The sequence below is a fragment of the Parus major genome, chromosome 1A, assembly GCF_001522545.3.
Source record: "Parus major isolate Abel chromosome 1A, Parus_major1.1, whole genome shotgun sequence".
NCBI lineage: Eukaryota > Metazoa > Chordata > Aves > Passeriformes > Paridae > Parus > Parus major.
In genome coordinates this window covers 26,811,982-26,831,446 of record NC_031773.1, presented here as the reverse complement: position 1 = coordinate 26,831,446, position 19,465 = coordinate 26,811,982, and the positions used below count along the sequence as shown (strand labels likewise).

The 19,465-nt window shown below is 35.2% G+C and overlaps 1 protein-coding gene across 37 annotated transcripts in view; it reads right to left on the bottom strand.

Moving 5' to 3' along the window:
* The window catches only part of NRCAM (neuronal cell adhesion molecule), a 101,606-nt gene that overhangs the window by 3,520 nt on the left and 78,621 nt on the right, over positions 1 to 19,465 (bottom strand). For 10 of the 37 annotated variants that reach the window (XM_033514464.1, XM_015628452.1, XM_015628457.1 and 7 more), the window contains 6 exons: positions 17,906 to 17,971; positions 17,263 to 17,388; positions 16,031 to 16,183; positions 12,613 to 12,744; positions 9,427 to 9,505; positions 1,582 to 7,714 (listed from right to left, as the gene is read on the bottom strand). In XM_033514464.1, coding sequence (XP_033370355.1) covers positions 5,881 to 7,714; positions 9,427 to 9,505; positions 12,613 to 12,744; positions 16,031 to 16,183; positions 17,263 to 17,388; positions 17,906 to 17,971 — 2,390 coding nt within the window. In that variant the 3' untranslated portion in view covers positions 1,582 to 5,880. Of the gene's footprint in view, positions 1 to 557; positions 616 to 1,581; positions 7,715 to 9,426; positions 9,506 to 12,612; positions 12,745 to 16,030; positions 16,184 to 17,262; positions 17,389 to 17,905; positions 17,972 to 19,465 lie in introns of those variants that run through there. The other 27 variants (XM_015628473.2, XM_015628474.2, XM_033514474.1 and 24 more) reach the window with 9 other exon arrangements.

The window sequence follows — 19,465 nt, the reverse complement described above, 5'->3', positions numbered from 1 at the left end:
ACAAACAAACAAACATGGGATTAACTGATGTACTATTTACTAAGACAAAATCAGCCATGCATGCAGAGTTTATGAAAAGCATGTGTGCAGCCCTATAATCCTTTAGTAAACCCACATCACATTGTAGAGACAAATCAATATGATGCAGTTCACATGAAAACATGGTGTAAGAATGGTTTAAATAGAGAATGTCTTCAGTGGAGGGAGGGGGAGTTGTGTTTTTGGTTTGTTTTTTTCCCATCGTGCATGAATTTTCAGTGGTAAGACTTGTGCCCTTGGCTTGGAAGCCATGTAGATGCAACTGCAAGCATTAAGAAGTGGGTTGTAAAGTTATAAAAAAATAATTTGTTTGTTCTCCAAAGTAACAAGCTTATGATGTGCCGTGAAGTTAGTCTGTTAAACTTCTTAATTTTTTTGACTCCTTGAAAATGAATGAAGAATGAATTTGGTTAAATGAAATATACTGATTTTCTTTACTAGTATAAAGAAAATAAAAGTGCTGCATTTCAAATAATTTGTTACATAATGCAGTCCAGACTTGCAATTTTCAGCCTTACCTTTCAAGAGACCTACATATTCCATTAAAAGGGTGCAGAAGAAACAAATGAAAATAGCCTAAGAAGAAAAGCAAAGTCCATATCCTGATAGTGATCAGTATTTTATCAATAATAAGTTGCTCTTAAAATTGCTACAATATTTACTGTATTACAGGAAAAGCAACAATTCAGCTTACAGCAGTTAGAATTGAGGAATTGAGAGCATGCTTATTCTTTTTCATTTCTTATCAGATCCGTCTCCCTACCCTACTCCCTGACTGGTAATGTTCTGACAGTGATGATGGTGATTTGGAGGACAACAGAAAAAAGAAATGAAAGAAAGGCCAGTAGAAGAGATCTCTGTAGCAAAGTACTGTGGTCTTTCCTTTGTCAGTGGAAAAGCTGCAGCACCATCAGCATCTTCAAATAAATTTGCAGCTGTGGTAGGCTTGTATTGCATGAAATAGATATAGTTGGGCTCTTTTCAGAATCCTTTACACTGCACTTCAGTTTCAAGATGAAGATTTCAGCAGCAGCTCCAAAGCATCTTGATTTGAAACCCACTATTGCCAGCTGCACTTTCGGGTGCAATTATTTACCTTGTCTTAAACAGAACATGTGACTTGATTTGCATATAGGGTACAAAAAGAGGAAGTAGTTTGGGGTTTTCATTAAGATTCACAGCGACTTTTTGTATTATTATGGGAAATATAAAGAAAAACATATAAAATATTAAAGAAACAAAATTACATTTTACAATTTCTAGAATGCTAGGTTGAATATATACTCAGCAAATTATTTTAACCCTATAATTCCTAAAATCTCATGTTTTAGATCTTCAAATATTGCATTTTTTCCTAATTAATACCTTTGAACACCCAGAGAAACCATTTTTATATATATATATATATATATATATATATTACATAGGATGTACAAGGCCACACAGATCATACAGTTAGCCAACAAAAGCCCTGTTGAGAAATTATTGCTGGAAAACCATTACACCCATTTTCTATCATGCTGTTTCTCCTCATCTCATCACCTTTTTTTTTGTTTTTCAAAACACTAAGTTCTTAAATTCTAAAAGAGGGCCACCTCTAATATGCATATACTTACAGAAAGAGCATACCAGAGATTTTATCATTCTGCATGTACACCAGAAAAAAAGGTTTCAGGTGTTATTTACATGTATGAAAATCTTCATGCTCAAAGCACACAAAAGCAAAACCTCAGAATGTGACTGTGTCAGGATTGATGTTTTACTTATTGCTGTGTACAAGGCACTAGGATAAATGTCTGTCATTGATCTGTCTCACTGGTGCTGCAAACAAACAGGCCAATAACCTTTAAAAGACTACTCCAAAATTTCAAGAATCCATCAGCAAAGTGAAAGTGTTTATACCACTGTGAACACAAGCAGATTACAGAGGCATTACTGAAGAAAGTTCATTTTGGAAGGGCCATCTATTTAAAACGTTGAAGATAGAATCAAGTATTTAATACTCATATGCAATGTAGTTTCTCCAGTGCCCCCATCAGAAGGTATTAATAGTCATTAGAACAGGTGGTATGAATCAAATGAAGGCCAGGGCCTCCCTTTGCAATTGTAACCAGTCCTACTCCCAGGGAAGATCTGCTTTCTGGGTAGGACTGTTAAGGAAAGAACACTGGCATATATGGTTTGTTGTTTAAATTCAGGTGAATAACTTCCTAATTCCTTACACCATAATACACAGAAATGAAAATAAATTAAAATTACAACTGTATCATATTCCAGCTGGTCATGAAACTCTGTACAAATATTCTAAAATATGCCTGTAACCAGTGTAATTCACCAGGTTGGAATATACATAAATAAATATTACACTACTACTGTATTAAAGATATCAACACTTTTTGTGTTTAATCCAATGAAAAGCTTGATTTGCCTTTACAATTTAGAAAAATCTAAGTATGAGACCTGTTGCTCTTATGGTTTTCTTATTTATATTTTTGCAAAGTTTATGTATAAAACAATAAAGAAATACTTACACGGTTACATTGTGTATAAGATTTTTCTATGTTTTAGTCGGGATGTGAATTCTACTATCTCTATAATTAAAACCAAACAAAACTGCAGATTTACCCAGGACTGTATCTGCACAGAGGTAGGCACTTGTGTGAGGGCACAGTCACAGCAAATACAAAAATCAAATCAAATCAAATGAACCTGGGGATTCCTTTAATTATTGCTCTATATAAGTCTAGAGAGTGGTTCTGCCAGGACTCTGGCAATGGAAAAACAAGTGGGATTGTCCAAGATGCTTTATGCTCCTGGTTCAGAAAAGAAAACATATGCCATGGTACTGTTTTTTCTGTATCAAACTGGATTATGACTCCTAGACGAAAACAGTTTTTTGAGTGGAAGAGAAAGAAATTGAGGAAGAAAGACAAAAACACCAAACAAATAGGAAAAGGAGAAAAAGTGAACACATCAATGATTTGGACAACACTTTTGCTACCCTAGGGATTCAAAACAGAGGAGGGGCTCTGTGCTCTGGTGATGAACGTATTATCTGTTTGTTGCCAAGAAGCAAATTGCAAAACTTGCTGAATTACATTAGGAAGAGTTATAGAACACTTTAGGCTGTAGAATATATAATATTATATTGCCAAGACATGATAAAGCCATAAATTTTAATACTGTACCCCCAAGGTTTGCCAGCCTTGCTTACAATTGTTTATAAAACTATTTCAAAATGCAATCAGGATAAATCATAGTTTCTTTCAGTTTCTGTTTGTGATTTTGTTTGCTGACTTTTATTTTGTACCTAGTGTACCCATAATACTGTGATATTAAAAAATAAAGTGCAAATTGGGTTGACTAAAATTACAGTGGGAAATTGAAGAAGTTTTTGAAAGTGTAGTTTGTGTAGTGCATATAACTATATAATTAATAGTCAGAAAACAATACTGGAAGGGAAGCAAACATGAGGTGAGAATGGGTACAAATTCTTTATTTAGAGCCATGGAAGTTAAGTGTAGTAATACTTTTATTATTTTTTGCTGTATAAATAAATTCCATACTAGTACCTTTTTAAGGATGAAAATTTCTCGAAGACTCATATGTACCAATCATTTTGTTAAGCACTTTTACATACCACATACACTTCAGTAAGAAAAGTGCTTAATATTAAAGCATACTCTGAAAGCATGATTTAAATCTTAATCATTATTGCTTGATATTGTATGAATATGTTTCTTTTTCTTCTTAGTTTAATGAAACATATATCAAACTTGAAGCTAATTATTAAGAGTTATAAGAACTATGAAGGTAAAAATAACATAAGTGCCAAGTACAAATTTACTTGTTTAAAAAAAGTAATTCCATTTCACAAACTTATCAGTTATTGAAAGAAATATGTACCTTGAAAGCTCCTTTCTTCTTTCAACTTTTCAACTTTTCTTCCTTAGATATGGGTACATGCAGCAACCAGTCAGAATGGGGAAGACACTTTTACGATGCCTCTGCAGTCCAGCAGGCAACTAGTTCCCAACTAAACTTTGCCACATTCATAGACATGCAAAAAGACTCAATATATCGTTAGCAATATTACTAATTTTCCTTACAGCACAACTGTCAGGTGGAAGGCAACATGAAATAAAGCATTTTGGGCTATGAGACACAGAAAGTGGATGCAGAAGATTAAAATTGTTTGCAGTAAATTCCTGTTTCTGTGACCTCAGGTCAATAGCCCAGAAATGTTTAAGTAAAAGCAATCAGGTAAAGCCACAGAAGTACCTTCCATACCTTATGGCTTGCCTGCAAAGTCCAAGAGAATCTGTCCCTATACCTAACAGGCTTCTGTTAACACTCCTAAATTATTAGGACTGTGAGTCCCAATATTATTAGAGTCAATCCATACTTCAAACCATTTTACTATTTCTTATTTAGCTAAGACTTAAGCACACCTATTATTACTCCTCTGAGTAGTTTTTCATTAACATTTCTGTAATACTCGATCTTCAATCCTGGCAGAAGTTGGAAAAACTGGGTGATGAAGCTCTGGCTTTAAAAAGCAATGTGTTGAAAAAATTGTTAATCACATAAGTATTCAAGAATGAAAACAAGAACTGTCAAAGTCCACGTACGTAAATTAGAATACAGTACGACCACTGCCAAATCCAATTGGACTGTTCAGTCCTTCAGGCAGTTCATTGAAATAATCCCTTGTTCTGGATGGGACCAAACTTAGAATCACAGTCCTGAGGCACAGATCGTAGCTACGTCCCTGTGGAAACACACCTAAGTTGCAAGTTAAGTAACTACAAGAGAAAAAAAACCCACAGTTGTAGTTACAAATTTTATTTTCATTGTTAATCAATTCAGAACAAGAAGGAAGAGCAATATATTTTCTAGCAATCCCAGAACTCTCTGCCACAGTGTCTCACAGCATATCCTAGGATTTCTAGGAAAAATACTGTGTGTCAAAATATTGAAAAGGCAAAACAATTCACCAAAATGTGCAAATCTCCTGTGTTACAACACTAGCAATCCTTCTACTGTCATTGCCTAGTCCTGTTTGATCTTCCTCAACATTCTGCAGACCACTGAACTTTCATCCTTCCCTTCTAGTTGCTTGCTTCCAGTCTTCCTACCCATGAATCCACAGGTCTGTAGCTGTCAAAACGTCTTAATTTCCTTAATTTCCCTCAATTTATGGACCAGGAGGAAAATTTAGGCTGATTTATACACCTCCACTGACCTCAACACAGATCTGTGGTACTTATTCTGTTTCTTGAATGTTCTTGGTGTAGAGAATGACTGCCCACAATTTACTGTCTCAGTCTTCTACAACTCAGAAAAATTCTGAGAATGCAGTGCAGATTGCTACAGAGGCACTGTTTTCCCCTATTAAGTAAAAATGAAGGAATCCATCCAGTGACAGGAATATAGCATCCACAATCATTCCATAGTTCCTGAAACACCTGAATTTCCTAAAGTATTATTTCCTTCACTAGATCAATATGGCAGAAAAATCTGATGTTGTCCTGCAGACCAGCCAACTCACACAGAAAGTATTCTCTTGAGGTTGAGGAGTGCAAAACTTCAAACAAATCCAAACCATCCCAAGACCACCAGGAAACCTAGAGTGAAAAAACCCTCCCCTAAAACTGAGAGCTATGATTTCTCTAGAATATCTTAATTAGTCATTAAGATTTAAGTAACTTCATAATTTAAATCTTACTTTAAAACAACTAATTTTCTTAGGGCCAGGTTTATTTGTCCAGAAATATTGAAACATTTCCTTGTCTTTCACTCTTCTCAGTTCCTGAGAAACTAGGAAGCAAGTCTGTGTTCTTAGAAAGTTCCTCTTGATGGTCTGGTATCTCTCTGAAAGTGAGATGTCTTTTCATACTTGGCATGAAGTGATTGTGAGACCTTATACTTTCCCTTCCCTCCTTTGAACTTTGGTGGAGAACGCAAGGAGCTCAGACACTTGTGAGTAGAACAGGAAGAACTTCCAACAGAGCCCTTTTTTTTCATCTGACGTAAGGAGTGTTTGTGTTCTGAGAAATCCTTCATGATCTGGACTAAGGATTCACCGAACAGCTTGCCCCCTGTGTATGGTAAAGACAGCAGTTTACATTTCAGATCTAGCGATGAGCTCCAAGGACGCAGCCATAGAGCTCTCCAGGCTACAGTGAGGCATGCCACATTTTTAACAGTGAGTCTAAGAGAATCCTCAGCTGCATCATGGATAAAATTAGCTGCAATTTTACACAGCCTGTGTTTCCTCTGCATGGCACCAGATGGGACCCATTTCTTTTTGAATCTGGCTCGTTCTTCCTCTAACCATATTAGTAAAGCTTTAGATGCGTAAGTGCAGTAGATAGATACTCCAAGCTGGGCTGCAACTAGCTTAAAAGATCTTTTAATTGCTTCCTCAATCTTTCTGTCAGTAGGATCTTTAGGGAGAGCATCTGTATTATCAGGTACTGACAGTACAGAATAACCAGTAACCAATGATCTGTCTACCTCAGGCAAGGTTCCCCACAAAGCAGCTTTATCCACTGGAAAAGGATAGAGCTTACGCAGGACTGGTGGGACTTCATGCTTGGCTTCAGGATTTCCCCAAATCCTGCAGACAAGATCTTCCACAGCCGGATGGATAGGAAGTGCATTATCTACCTTGCCTTCATCAGAGGGGATAAGCAGCTCTTCTGAAGCACATTCACATTTGGAAGATTTTAGCATTAGCACCCTCTTTATGTGTTCAAACAGGTAATTCTGAGTCTTCATGTCAAATTTACGCAGAGGATCTGGTCCTTCTAGATCTTCTGTAGGGGATTCAGAGGCCACCTCCCCATCTTCAGAGGCTGATTCAACCTCCAAGGCCTTATCAGCTTCAGGTTTCTCCTTCCCAGAAGCTGTTTCATTTTTTAAGCAGTCCATATGATCAGACTCAGAAATCTGGGAACTGCTCCCAGATGCTTGTAAAGGAACCAGTGGAACTTCTGCAATTGGTACCCTGGGATGCTTTACTGAATGGGACCTAGCCTGTGCCACAGACGTTATGCTTTGTCTGGCTGCTGTCAAAGCATCCTTTAAGACAGTGGCCAGCTCAGGCAAAATTACAGATTTCATTAGTGAATTCTTCTCAGATTCGGAGAAGTGAGTAGAAGGTCTTGCCTTCGTGTGGCAGGAGCTCTGAGTGTCTTCTGAATCTGAGCCGCATTCTGGGGTCTGGCTGCACCAGTGCTGGAGAGAAGAATGTTGCCTTGCCAGTAAGCCACCAATTGAGTTGCAGCTGGGGGATTGCTGGAAAGGGGATGGCTGTCCTGCCTGAGAAACTGAGCCCTCCTCCGACCCCATTATCTGTTGCTCAGAAGCATGATGTCTAGAGCCATGCCTGTACTTCCATTCGTCTGACCTCTTTTCCTCTTGGCAGAGGGAAGCAGAGACAGAACTAACCCTTGTAAGCTCTGAAGACTGCCTAGCCCTCCTCCTGGTGTAGGAGGTCTCTGATCTGGTGCTGGAGTATTGATCCCCTGACCTTCTGAAGAAGTTGGATCTGTCAGATCTCACAGACTTTGCTTTGGTAAAGACAGGGTCTGCTTCAGGAGAATTGGCACAGCTACCTTTTCTTTTCTTTTCCTTGTCCAGTTTCTTTCCTGTCCAAGCAGACATGGACCTGAAGTGATGAAAAAAGTTCAAAATACTCGAATTCCTAAATCTTTCAAAAATTACAATTTTTTCCAAGGGAAACCCTAGTACCCTTTTTCCTCAAAGAAGCACCGCATCATGTGACGCAGACAAACTGGGAACTGAGTGACTGCAGTGATGCTGGGCTGCAGAGAGGATGACAAGATATCTTCTGTAATCTGACTGGTTGCTGCTCCTGCCCTGTCTCTAAGGAAAAAAGAGGAAAGCCCAATATAGACTAATTACACAGAAATACATTTTAAAAAGGAGTTTTCGCAGGGTACATAGAATGAACTCTTTCATGTGAACAAGCGTGAAAGCTTGGCATGCATTTGGCCATATTCACTGGACATGAGTGAATAAATGCATTATAAAATAATTTAATAAAGCACTAGATCACGCTTTAGCCACCTAAATATGGAGACATAAATTCAAATCTTGCTACAGGTCACACATGAAAGCAGGCTTGAATACTTATTCCAGGCCTGAGAAAACATGTATTGAGGTCATATCATTTGTACAATTCTGTACAAAGGTCAGTTTCTGCTGCTAAAAGTTCCAAGTATCAACAAGCAGTGGAGCAATACAGGAGTATTCAAACTAGACTTCCAAGGAAAGCTTATACAGTACTTTTTTAACTCTACTTCCAAAGATTGCTTCACACTTCCCTTTTTACCAGTTGAATTTAGATAATTCATATGCACTTAAAGCTGTAATAAAATACTATTCTGAACTCATTAAGCTGAGAATGGACTATATTGTTTTTAATCAAAGAAGAATAAACAGAAACTGTTCCTTAGCATTCAGAACTGTACATCTAGTCCTGTCAGATCAAGAGGTACCTCTTTGTTCTATGAAGAAGCTATGGCAACAAAGTAGATAATTCTTGAAAAAACCCCTGCTTTTCCACAGGAATGTACTATCTATTATAACACCCATGTAAAATATAGTCATATTGACCTTTTTAGAAAATAATAACATTATTTTTTGTACTAATCAAAAAACAAATATACTGCTTACTTAATAACCTATATTTATAGCTGTTGTATGAATAGTCCTGCCAAGGCATGCTTTTGGTAATGTCAGATTTGGCTAGACTGCATTTACTATAAAGGCAGTCAGGAATAAGAGCTGTGTTGCATGCTTTGAAGCTGCTTGCTATGTATCTTGTACTGAAATACATGAAAGGGAGATTTCTTGTAGGACATTCCTTCACCTCTGTGTATAACTTAATTTTGTTACTGGATTAGATGTTAGTACTGGCTAACAGCTACTTTAAACACATTTGTTTTCCAGTCAGAGTAACACCAGATTGTCTTTATTAGGCTTAAGCTGGAAATTTATTTCCAAAAACTATAATGCTCAACATAGTGCCCTAACTGAAAAGTCACTGTATTTGGCATTTTGAACTATCTGAAAGATGGCTTTGGAAATAAAGATTCCACACTTTGACTGTCAAATATATACAATTGTGTTTGAATCTGGGTTTCACCTTGCATTACCAAATGGCTTAGACTAAGCTTACACATTTATTTTTTTTCTAATGGTGTGATTGAAATGCTATTTTTAGTTCTAAATAACACTGGATACAGAATCTTTGACATGGAAAAAAAAAAGTTAGTCTTAAATTAATAAGTGTGACACATATACATACATGTGTGACATGAACAGTGAACATGACAAACCACATCAACTGCTCACCTGTATTCACCAAACGTTCCATCATCTTCCTTCATAGGTTGTATTTCTGGATCAGCATGTGCATCCTCCTTTTCCTTCACTAAAATATTTGAAATATTAATTTTTATCATGAAATTGCAAGATAAGAAAGTCTAAGACCTTAATTTCTCAAACTGATCATATTTGACAAGAATGTCGTTTGAAAAAAACCTAATTTTTTTAAACGGGGCTTTAGGCTATTACTCTTTTTTTTGAAGAAAAAGATCAGTTAATTAGTTATAGAATTTTATTTTTGTTCAAGTATGACTGCATGTCATTTCATATTAGAACTTTTTCTTTCTTTTATTTCTAGTGCTAAAGAGAGAAGATTGTTAAAAATCATACTAAAATAACATATTTATTCAGATTATTAATAGAATTATTGTTTAATCAAGTTTGAATTATTTAGTTCTCCTTAACAATGTTCTCTATTTCCTCTTTATACTCTTCTCAATCTGAATCAGATTCACTTTTGTTCGCTGTTGGTTTGTACATTTTCTGTTTTAATTTCATGTGGTAAGCCTCCAGAGAATTTTAGATATTTTTTTCCACTATTAATAATTCTCAAAATACTAGGCATGTTTTTTTTAACTTCTTCTTTTCTACAACACAATCAAACCCAATATAAAGTCACGTACACCGGAACCCAAATTTTACACAAATTTATTTCTTGCACATTCTGCTTTTAGGTTTAATCCTTGTTCACTGGTGGGAATAAATCCAGGCATATAACTTGTCCCTATAAAATAATAAATGTAGCACATTGACACAGAAACCCACTAGCACCTGAGGAGTCAGATATTTACAGATGACATATATTCCTATAAATTAAGATTGTTGACAGGATTAAACAATATACTGACTTTAAGAATTATATTTATGGTTCTTCCCTTTGCCTTTTCATTTCTGTTTTTCTGGCATCTATTCAGATCTTTCCCTTGTCTAGCAGATTCAGTTATATAATCCAATACACAATCTCTTGTCTTTTACTCTGGCAATTTCCACACTTAATTTCTACAACATTAATTTATATCCTGTTATTTAAGAGGATATGAATAATTCCTGACAGTATTCACTAAGTCCATGATTACAATAATGCATAAACACCTTGAGATATATTAGGCTGCTAGAATTTTATATTGAAGTAATTGATTACTTTATACAAACCACAGGCAACCTCAAGATGACATGCAAAAATTGTGAGGAAAAAGTGTTCATAACTTAAATTTTCTTAATTTCATAATTTAGTGCTCTCCATTTGTCACTACCTGTGGAACAGTACATTTGCAATGACCCAAGTAATACAAAGTCACTTCTATAAACACCAGTATATACTGATTCTAGAAATCTTATAAACAGTCCAGGTCCACCTTTATATATGTGTGTGCATATGCATACGTATCTGTGCATGAAAATCATATACCTTATAACTAATAACTCTTCAGAAGCAGCAAACAGGACAGAATATCAAGGATCCACAAACTAATGATATCCTTAGCATCCAACTGCCCTCTACACTTTTACTCCAAACCTCTCTTTTACCCTCCTCTAGATGGTGGTTCACTCCATGTCCTCCCTGCTTCATCACTTCACTTGTTTCAGTCACCTGAATCACTTTTTCTATATCCTCTGTTATCTCATTTTCTCTTTAAAAAAATTCAAATATTTGGAAAATAACCCTAAGATGGTGTCTTCACCCTGTCATATAACTCTGTGTAATGCTGTGTTCCTTAATCATCTGTTTTCTTCATAGGCATAGGCAGCTGGAACAGAAACTTCTCTTACCTAATTTTTGCTGTCACTACAAATCTTAGCTCTCTCTGTAAAACAACCTAACAGCTAGATTGGGCAAAGTAGGATTCTTGTACTCAATACATTTTCTCAGAAAAATAATCTGCTATTCTATTCCAGCAGATTTCCCTATGAAGAGCTGAAGTTCTTTGTTTTCTTCTAAGTTTTCAGAAGTGCACTGATCAAAACAAACAGGAGAAAATAAAGTGTGGATTTTTCTTTTGTACTTCTCTATTTGCATACATCTTTTTCATGCCCAAATTAACAGTATGAACTCCAAGAAGTTTGAGTTGACTTTAAATAAGCATTTTAGATTCTGCATATTTATTTTCAAACCTTAGGAGAAAATAATTTTTTTCATGAAATCAAGATTTTATATGAAACTTAGCAGGTGTATTTTCTATTGTAGCTAGAACAGGAGAATGAAAAATCAGATTATCCTTTGATGCTCACTTGAAGTTCCATCATAGCCACTCATACCTCAACAGCTGCTCTGAAATCCTATCTGGCAGTACTGTGCAAACTGGTTCTTGCTATCCTTTTCATGACAGCTTTGGTCTATGGAGCTACTCCACAGAAAGAAATGTAAGACCAGGGAAATATATATATGTATATGATACCTATATGTCCACATACATACATACACATACATGCCTTTTGTAACATGTACACCAGGAGGGATGCATGTTTTGATAAAAGATATACATTGTTTTTCCAACTTTTAATTAAAAATTATAAAACATACTTGGCCATTCCTAGACCTACTATAAAAAAATGTTTATTCTACACCTCCTCTTATATACAGAAAAAAACCCCAGCCTAACAGAAGGATGGTAACTTTAAATTTAGCTGCAAAGCTGCAGAGGCTGAAGATGACACAGATTTTGGGAAAAAACTCAAGATATTAGAAACAATATAATATATGGAGAGATTTATCCTATGACATGCATTCCCCATACTTTAAAGTAACCAGTGGTTATCATTAGGATTTTCTGAACAAATAAATTCTAACTCAACTCATGTTAGTGGATTAAACCCATCTGCACTGGACTTCAGAAAGTGGAATGTGCACTAGTGGTGATGTTCCAAACAAAGCTCAAACCTCTCTAGAGAGGTCATGCACTGACATGACCCTCTGGGAATGAAGAGGGTCCTTCACTTATGCTGAAATAGATGCAGGTTTTCTATAAACAGATAGAAATAGATAGCTCCTGTCAAGCCCACCAAATGGTAAAACTGATTTTCCATATATACAGTGCATATGTAAATGTATGTGTAAATGTAAACCATCAGCAAATGTAATTTTCCGGTAAGCCTGAGATCTGTCTTTATGGGTTACCAACAGATGAATTTCACTATCCTGGTTAAATAGCATACCTGGATACTTGCCACCCTTATTCCTTCTTATGAAGCAAACAATCAGTAAAATCAAGATCAGAAGAGCAACAGCACACATAAGACCAATGAACCATCCTTGAGTAGCGATGTCTACTTGCCGACTTGCCATTGCTAGAGATAAAAGAAGAAAAATTATGTTTTTCTGTATTTAAATGTTATTTCAGATAAATAATAGCCATTATAATGTTCATTAAAGAATAACATTCACTGTGAAAAATAGATAGCATTAAGAAAAACAGTGGTTCTGTATTTTATGAGTATTTTCATTATTCAGAATATTTCCAAGTACCATAGAAGTTACTTTTCAGTATATAAGAAGCGTGCTAACATTTAAGCTTAGCAACTACTTTGCAAAATCTATGCGCATACTACATTGCTTTCCACAGACCTTAAAATGATTCTCAACCATTTTGAATTAATTAAACTACTGAAATGACATAGCAAATTATATATAATTCACACAAACATGTCAATTGCATTCTCAAAATGAATAAAAAGCCAGTGCTGATTAGCTAATGCATTCTCATCATTCTGAAATGGGGAAACAGATGGGTCATTCAAGGGCCCTAACATTCTGTTTCAACTAAAAATCAACAATGAAGCATCCTTTAAAACCTTATTAAGCATCATGTTTTCTTTCTTCCCTCAAACCCATACCTCATCCTACAATTAATTTATCATGATTGCCATGATTTGGCATTAGTGAGGGCTTAACATGATGCAACTGGGAAGCCTTCCCTTGGCACTATTTCTCTCCAAATGCTGACCCTAGCTGGAAGATAGCATAAATAATAAGCAAGCTACTAAGAAAATACTACAGGCAGCAATAAGGACAGGAACTATCTATGTGGTCTAAGATCTGGATCTACTGGTCTCCAACACAATAGGAGGATTATTCTGGTGAAGCTTATCTTCTACCCCACTGGTGGAAACACACTACAGGCAACTTGACTTAGGATTTGCTGCTGGGAGAAAGTGGGAAAAGTGAGCAGAGCTAGGGATACATGCTCCAAACAGAAGAAAATATGAAGTAAAGGAAGATGAACATCCACCAAAATCTATCTTATTCATTCTTCAGCTTCTTCTCCAGACCCAAAACCCAAGAGTAAGAAAGTCTATGAAGAGCTGCTCAACAGACAGAATTCAAGCCGATGTCTCAGTGTCATTTTCTAGTTAAGGAGTGTGAGACAGGTAACTTGGAAAAGCAGCTGGTAATGGTCCCACATTCGTGAGGGATTCTATGAACACACTAAGTACTTCTGATGTCTACATAAGTATCTCCAGTCCATTCCATACAGAAGAACAGTGTGTATTCCACTTTAGAAGTACTATGCTAAAATTAACTCTTTCTTTAAATGCTTATTTTTGGTCTTACTGGACAAAGCTATGACTTTATTTTCATTTAAATAGTTCAATGAGTTAATGTGCCTAGTTATTGTGGAGATACAATCAGGAGATTTCTCAGCCTTGTTTATGTTTTCTGGTATTTTAGAAACTGCCTCTTATATGCAAAATAATTTAAACTATTTTTGCATAAAAGTCTCTACCTCTCATATAAATAGTTTATATACCTAAATATTTAAACTCTTTAGCCATATATAAATATACATAAATATATATATAAATATTAAAAAGTGTCAATTAAAGAAATCACAAAAGGAATCTTCCTCTGAACTACAAATGTAAATAAAACTTTGTTTTCATATTAAGGTTAAAATTATTTTGAGTTTTGTGCATTTGCATTCATAATAAGGCATTAATGTTGTATAATACATACTGTAACAAAATGCACAATTCACATTCAAATGTAGCAAGAAAGAGCACCAATCCAAACAACTCATGCATAAAAATATGCAAGATAGATGGGAAGGTGAAAACTTACTTAGGCAGTTTCCTGTATTAACTTACTGCATTTCCAGTAGGAAAGGGTTTCTAGATCTCTGTGCATCTTTAAAAATGGCATACTTCCTGTCTATGCTAAGCAAATTATTTGCTTCAGGCAGAAAAACCTTGCATCTTGGTGAACCACTAATGCAGGAGTCAATGCAGGATCCTGTACTGGTAATGCCCAAGAAAATAAACCCACACACTTTGAAGATGCTCTATAGGAATGCTTGTCAAATAAAAAAAATAAAAAAAGTGGGAAAAGTCTATATATGAAGTATCAAAGTTTCCTTCCTAATTAAGGACATATTCCAGTGTTTGCCACTCCATCTTTTTGCAGTGTTTAAAAGCTTTGACCTAGGCTGAAGACAGTGTGACACAAGATTTTTATACAGAAAGATGCTTTTAGGTAGGTTTCCATGCTGCTTGTTTTGAATAACATTACAGCCCTGATCCTTGTTTACTGCTCCTTTAGGCTTCAGATGTGTATTTGCACAACATTTCACAGGGAGGCTTTTCTACCACTAGCTGTTTCTGGTTCTGTGTTCAGCCCATACATATTTGCCTGGCACTGTTATTCAGCATCATGCTTTCAAACCTTCCTGCAACATCATAAACTGTGAATAGAAATGGAACAAAAGAAAGCAAAAAAATTGATGATTTTAGAAGGTGCTCACTTTCAAACTGGCATACCCATTACCTATGTTGTTGCCTGATAATTATAATATAATGTTCAAATGTATTTTCATATTTAAATTACTTTCTTATAACATTCTGGAGTTGGTGGGGCTACTGCTGTATAAAATGCTTGGAATGAGCAGAAGTGGCTAGCAAAGACAAAAATAATAACAGCTGACCAAGAATATGATGATGGCATGGCATGCAATGGCAACAACATATTCAACATAACATCAAAAAGCCTTCCAGTAGAACCTTTTCCCTGAGTGGAATGGGCAGGCATAGCTGATTTGCTTATGAAGAAATAGGACTGCAGTCTGAACTTAAACAGCCTTGCTGATTCCCAGGATATATGTGTGACATCAAAATCCATATAAAACAATTATATGGGAGGAAAAGAGAGATTTACAAGTAGGAATGTCTTAACACTGGTATAAATAGATTACATGAGACATCAAATTGAATCTGCACTTTCTGATTATGCAAATATTTTAGCTCTATAAATAGAGATGTTATTTAAATACAGCCATCTAATTGGAAATATAAGAAATAGGTCATCTTCAGTGCACAGCACACAGATGGAGTGTGAGCAGGGCATATCTTGCCCCTAGTACAAACATCAGTCAAATAGCGTGAATCGAAAGGATGGAAGCATTCATAATCTACATATAAATGTATTGGCATTATTTAGGAGTTTATAAAATAACATTGCTCTATAAAAGGAACATGCAAAGATTCTAGCTGCAACATCTCTCGGCTAGAAGCAGTTCAGCATTTCAGCAGTTGGTCTACCACGATTCTGACTATGATACAGAATTGGTACAGTGTGCCTCACCTGGACCTGTCTCAAACACATCCTCTGAACTCCTAAAACCAGACAGGCCCTCAGCACCAACCCGGACTTTATATGCTGTTCCTGGTGTTAAACCCTTTAAGACAAAGAAGCTTCGAGAACCATTTACAATTTCTTTTTTCCAATCTTCTTTGCCTATAAAAATTTTAGGAAAACAACATATTGGAGTTGTAATTTTCTCTGTATTACTGAAAATTTCTAGACAAAATAGTACTGACAGTTACTTGACTAAACTATGGATCATCTGAAAAAAAATAGCTGTTCTCGTAAAAATATTAAAATTAAATAAAAATATTAAAATTATATAAAATTATGAGTAATAAATTGCATGCAACATATTGAAGAATACGCTGTACAGTAATTATGAAACTATTTTAAACATTTGTTCCATTGTACTAAAGAAATACAAATTTAATTTATTTTAAAAATGCTTATTGAACTTGTAATTATGAGATACATTAAAATTGATTTTAGTCATTTAATTAAATGACACTTCTGCAGTTTCTTCAGTCAATATTTATTTTGGTCAAGAAGTCCCACTTCAAAATCTGAATCTCTCTTGTATCCTTTTTCTTGAACAGTCTCAGCTATATCTTTGGCCAATATCCAGAAAAAGGCATTTCTATTCCAATTTTCAGATTAGTCACCTTTAGTCATAACTTTAGAAGGATGGGGAATTCAAAAAGAAGTATTTTTCTTTTATTAGCTAACTTTGTTTTGATTATTACCAGTATTATCAAAGTTCTAAACCTGGTTTTAGGCAATAAGAGTACATAAATTGATTTATAACTTATTTTAAGGTTTAATCTAATAAAGGATATCTTATTTAATCTTTTTTTCTTTTCTGAATTTGGCATAATTTAGGAAAATCCTTATATCCTATCTTAATGCAAGTAATCATATTTTTACACATATAATCACTTCATGATAAACAACTTCATGCAAACTACATTTTTATTAGCCCACATTCAAAAGAATTTATAAAATAATACAAAGGAACAAAGGTTCATATTCTATCTATTCATCAAAAACCTGTTAAACATTGGTGTGTATTAAAATGAAAATTATTTAATCTTCCTGATCAAATTAAAAAGTAATTTAAGACATTTAAGAGCTATCATTAACACTGGGTCAATTAAAGGCCCCATTTACTATCAAAATTTTCAAAAACACATCTCAAAACTTTAGCAGAATTTAATGAAATGACTTCTTACTGCCTGCTACACCATATTCAACATAAAAGTTCACATGATCTGGTCCCTCATACTCCCAACTGATATTGGCATAGGTCTCAGCAGCAGCTGTTGTAACATTTCTGATCCTTGGATAAAGTGGTTGAACTAAATACACAATAGAAAAACAAAGCAGAATACGCAGTTGTGACTTCATACATTTAAAAAAAATTATTAAAAGAAGTTACTATGTTAACTTAGAACATATAGAGGGAAAGTATAGCACATTTTTCATTGGTTCCATTACTGGAAATTGGTGACTAAAGTATTGTATTTTGAAATTTAATCCTAGGCAGTTACTACACTAAGAAATTATAAAGTAAAATCTATGTACTTTACTAAGCATGCTCTGTACCACAAAAACTGCCGAATACTTAAAAAGTACCTAACTGCCAAAATTCTGAAAAACATTATTTCTATTCATCTGGAAGTAAAATGAAGATATCTGGAAAGTGAGAACATTGTCAGAGTAATGGGAAATGGTAGACAGAAGGGAGCTATGAAGGTGGTACGCTCCTCCCTTTATGGCATGTGGAACTGAATGGACTGCAAATGCCCCAAGTGCAAGCCCTTACAGGATTTTTGGCTCTATTGCATTGATAGTGATAAAAAAGGAAGACAATACCCTTATAGAATGTTGGACGGACAGTGTGCATGACTGGGGAAGTTGCAAAAAGGATTTCTGAATATCCTTCACCATCAGAGATAGTAGGAAAGAAAAAATAAAGAGTAAAACCACTTTGCATCGAAAAGTAGCAATTAACTAATACAGTACAACCTTACCTGTTAAATAAGTAACACATGCACATTCTAAGATCATGCAGGTTTCAATTAGTTTTACTTGTTAAAATATGAAACAGCTAAGTGATACACATATATTTGAAAACAAACTGAACTATGTATGTACTGGCAGCTTTGCTTTCACAGGACATTCCCAAAATCAGCTTTTGTTAATATTATGCATTCAGGGCCCCTTTAGACAGTGGAAAACTAGACATCAGATATTGGAAAGCCAATATCAAAATATCAAAATCAAAACCTGATGTGAAGGACACGAAGCATTGGAATGCAAGGAGCTGCCCATTGTAAGGTACAGTGTCTTACTGCTGCCATTCCAGTCAGACAGTACTTTCACAGATATGCAAAATGCACACATCTGTGGAGAGAAGAGCTTCTCTCTTCAGCATTCTGAAATTCACCACTTCTGTGCTCATACCTCAGTTCTTTGCTCATGCCTTAGTTCCAGTAAAGCTTGTTACAAAAGGACATATAGCTCAATGTCTCTACTTGCCTAAGACTAATGAAAAAATGGATTGTAATAGCTCTAATGCTGTAATAAGGCAGATACAAAGAGGATGCTCCTCAAAGGTGTGAAATTAATTTTAACTGAAAATGCCTCACTTTGCCACTGACTTTTCTATCCTGCTAAAACTATTTATTCTATTAAGAGCATTAAAAGTGCTTCCCAAAGGACCATGAAACATCAGAAGTAAAAATCTAGTCTCAGTAAAGACAAATGTCAGAATTCTAATGGTTTTATCTACAGAAGAAAATAAAATGAGCAAAAGCCCATTATCATGGCAAAAGGGGTTGCACAGAATTAATCTATCCACTTAAATTATTTTCTTCTTCTAACAGGCCGGCTTTGTCCATATGGCCAGCTGGAAAAAGTTCAGAGTTATATGCACAGAGAAAATGGCTTATTTGGGCCCCTAGAACAGATGAAATAATAGGAGTACCATGCCTAGAAAACTGTAGTTTCTGACTATTTTTAAAAATACCTTAATTAGGCAAATTCCATCATTTCTTCTGAAAATGTATTCTGATCATTACAATGTTCTATAAAATATTTTTTTATCCCCGTATTTGCATCAAATGTTTCTTCTTAACTCTGTTCCAGTAGTACTCATTCAGCAATTCAATCTGTACTGCTCCCCCATCTGATGTTTTTGTAGCTGAATTGTGCTTACATATGATTTCTTTCACCAAGCAAAATAATAAATAGCATATTATTTAAGTGATAAAGAATAGATATATTTCTTGCTAAAGCCACCTGAACAAAATAACTGAGAAAGCACTAGGGGAAAAAAACAAAGCCATCTAGATCTCTAAGTCACAGAAACCACTCTAAGAAATACCAAAGCCAGAGCTGTCCATGGGAAATCCAACATGTAACCATATACAT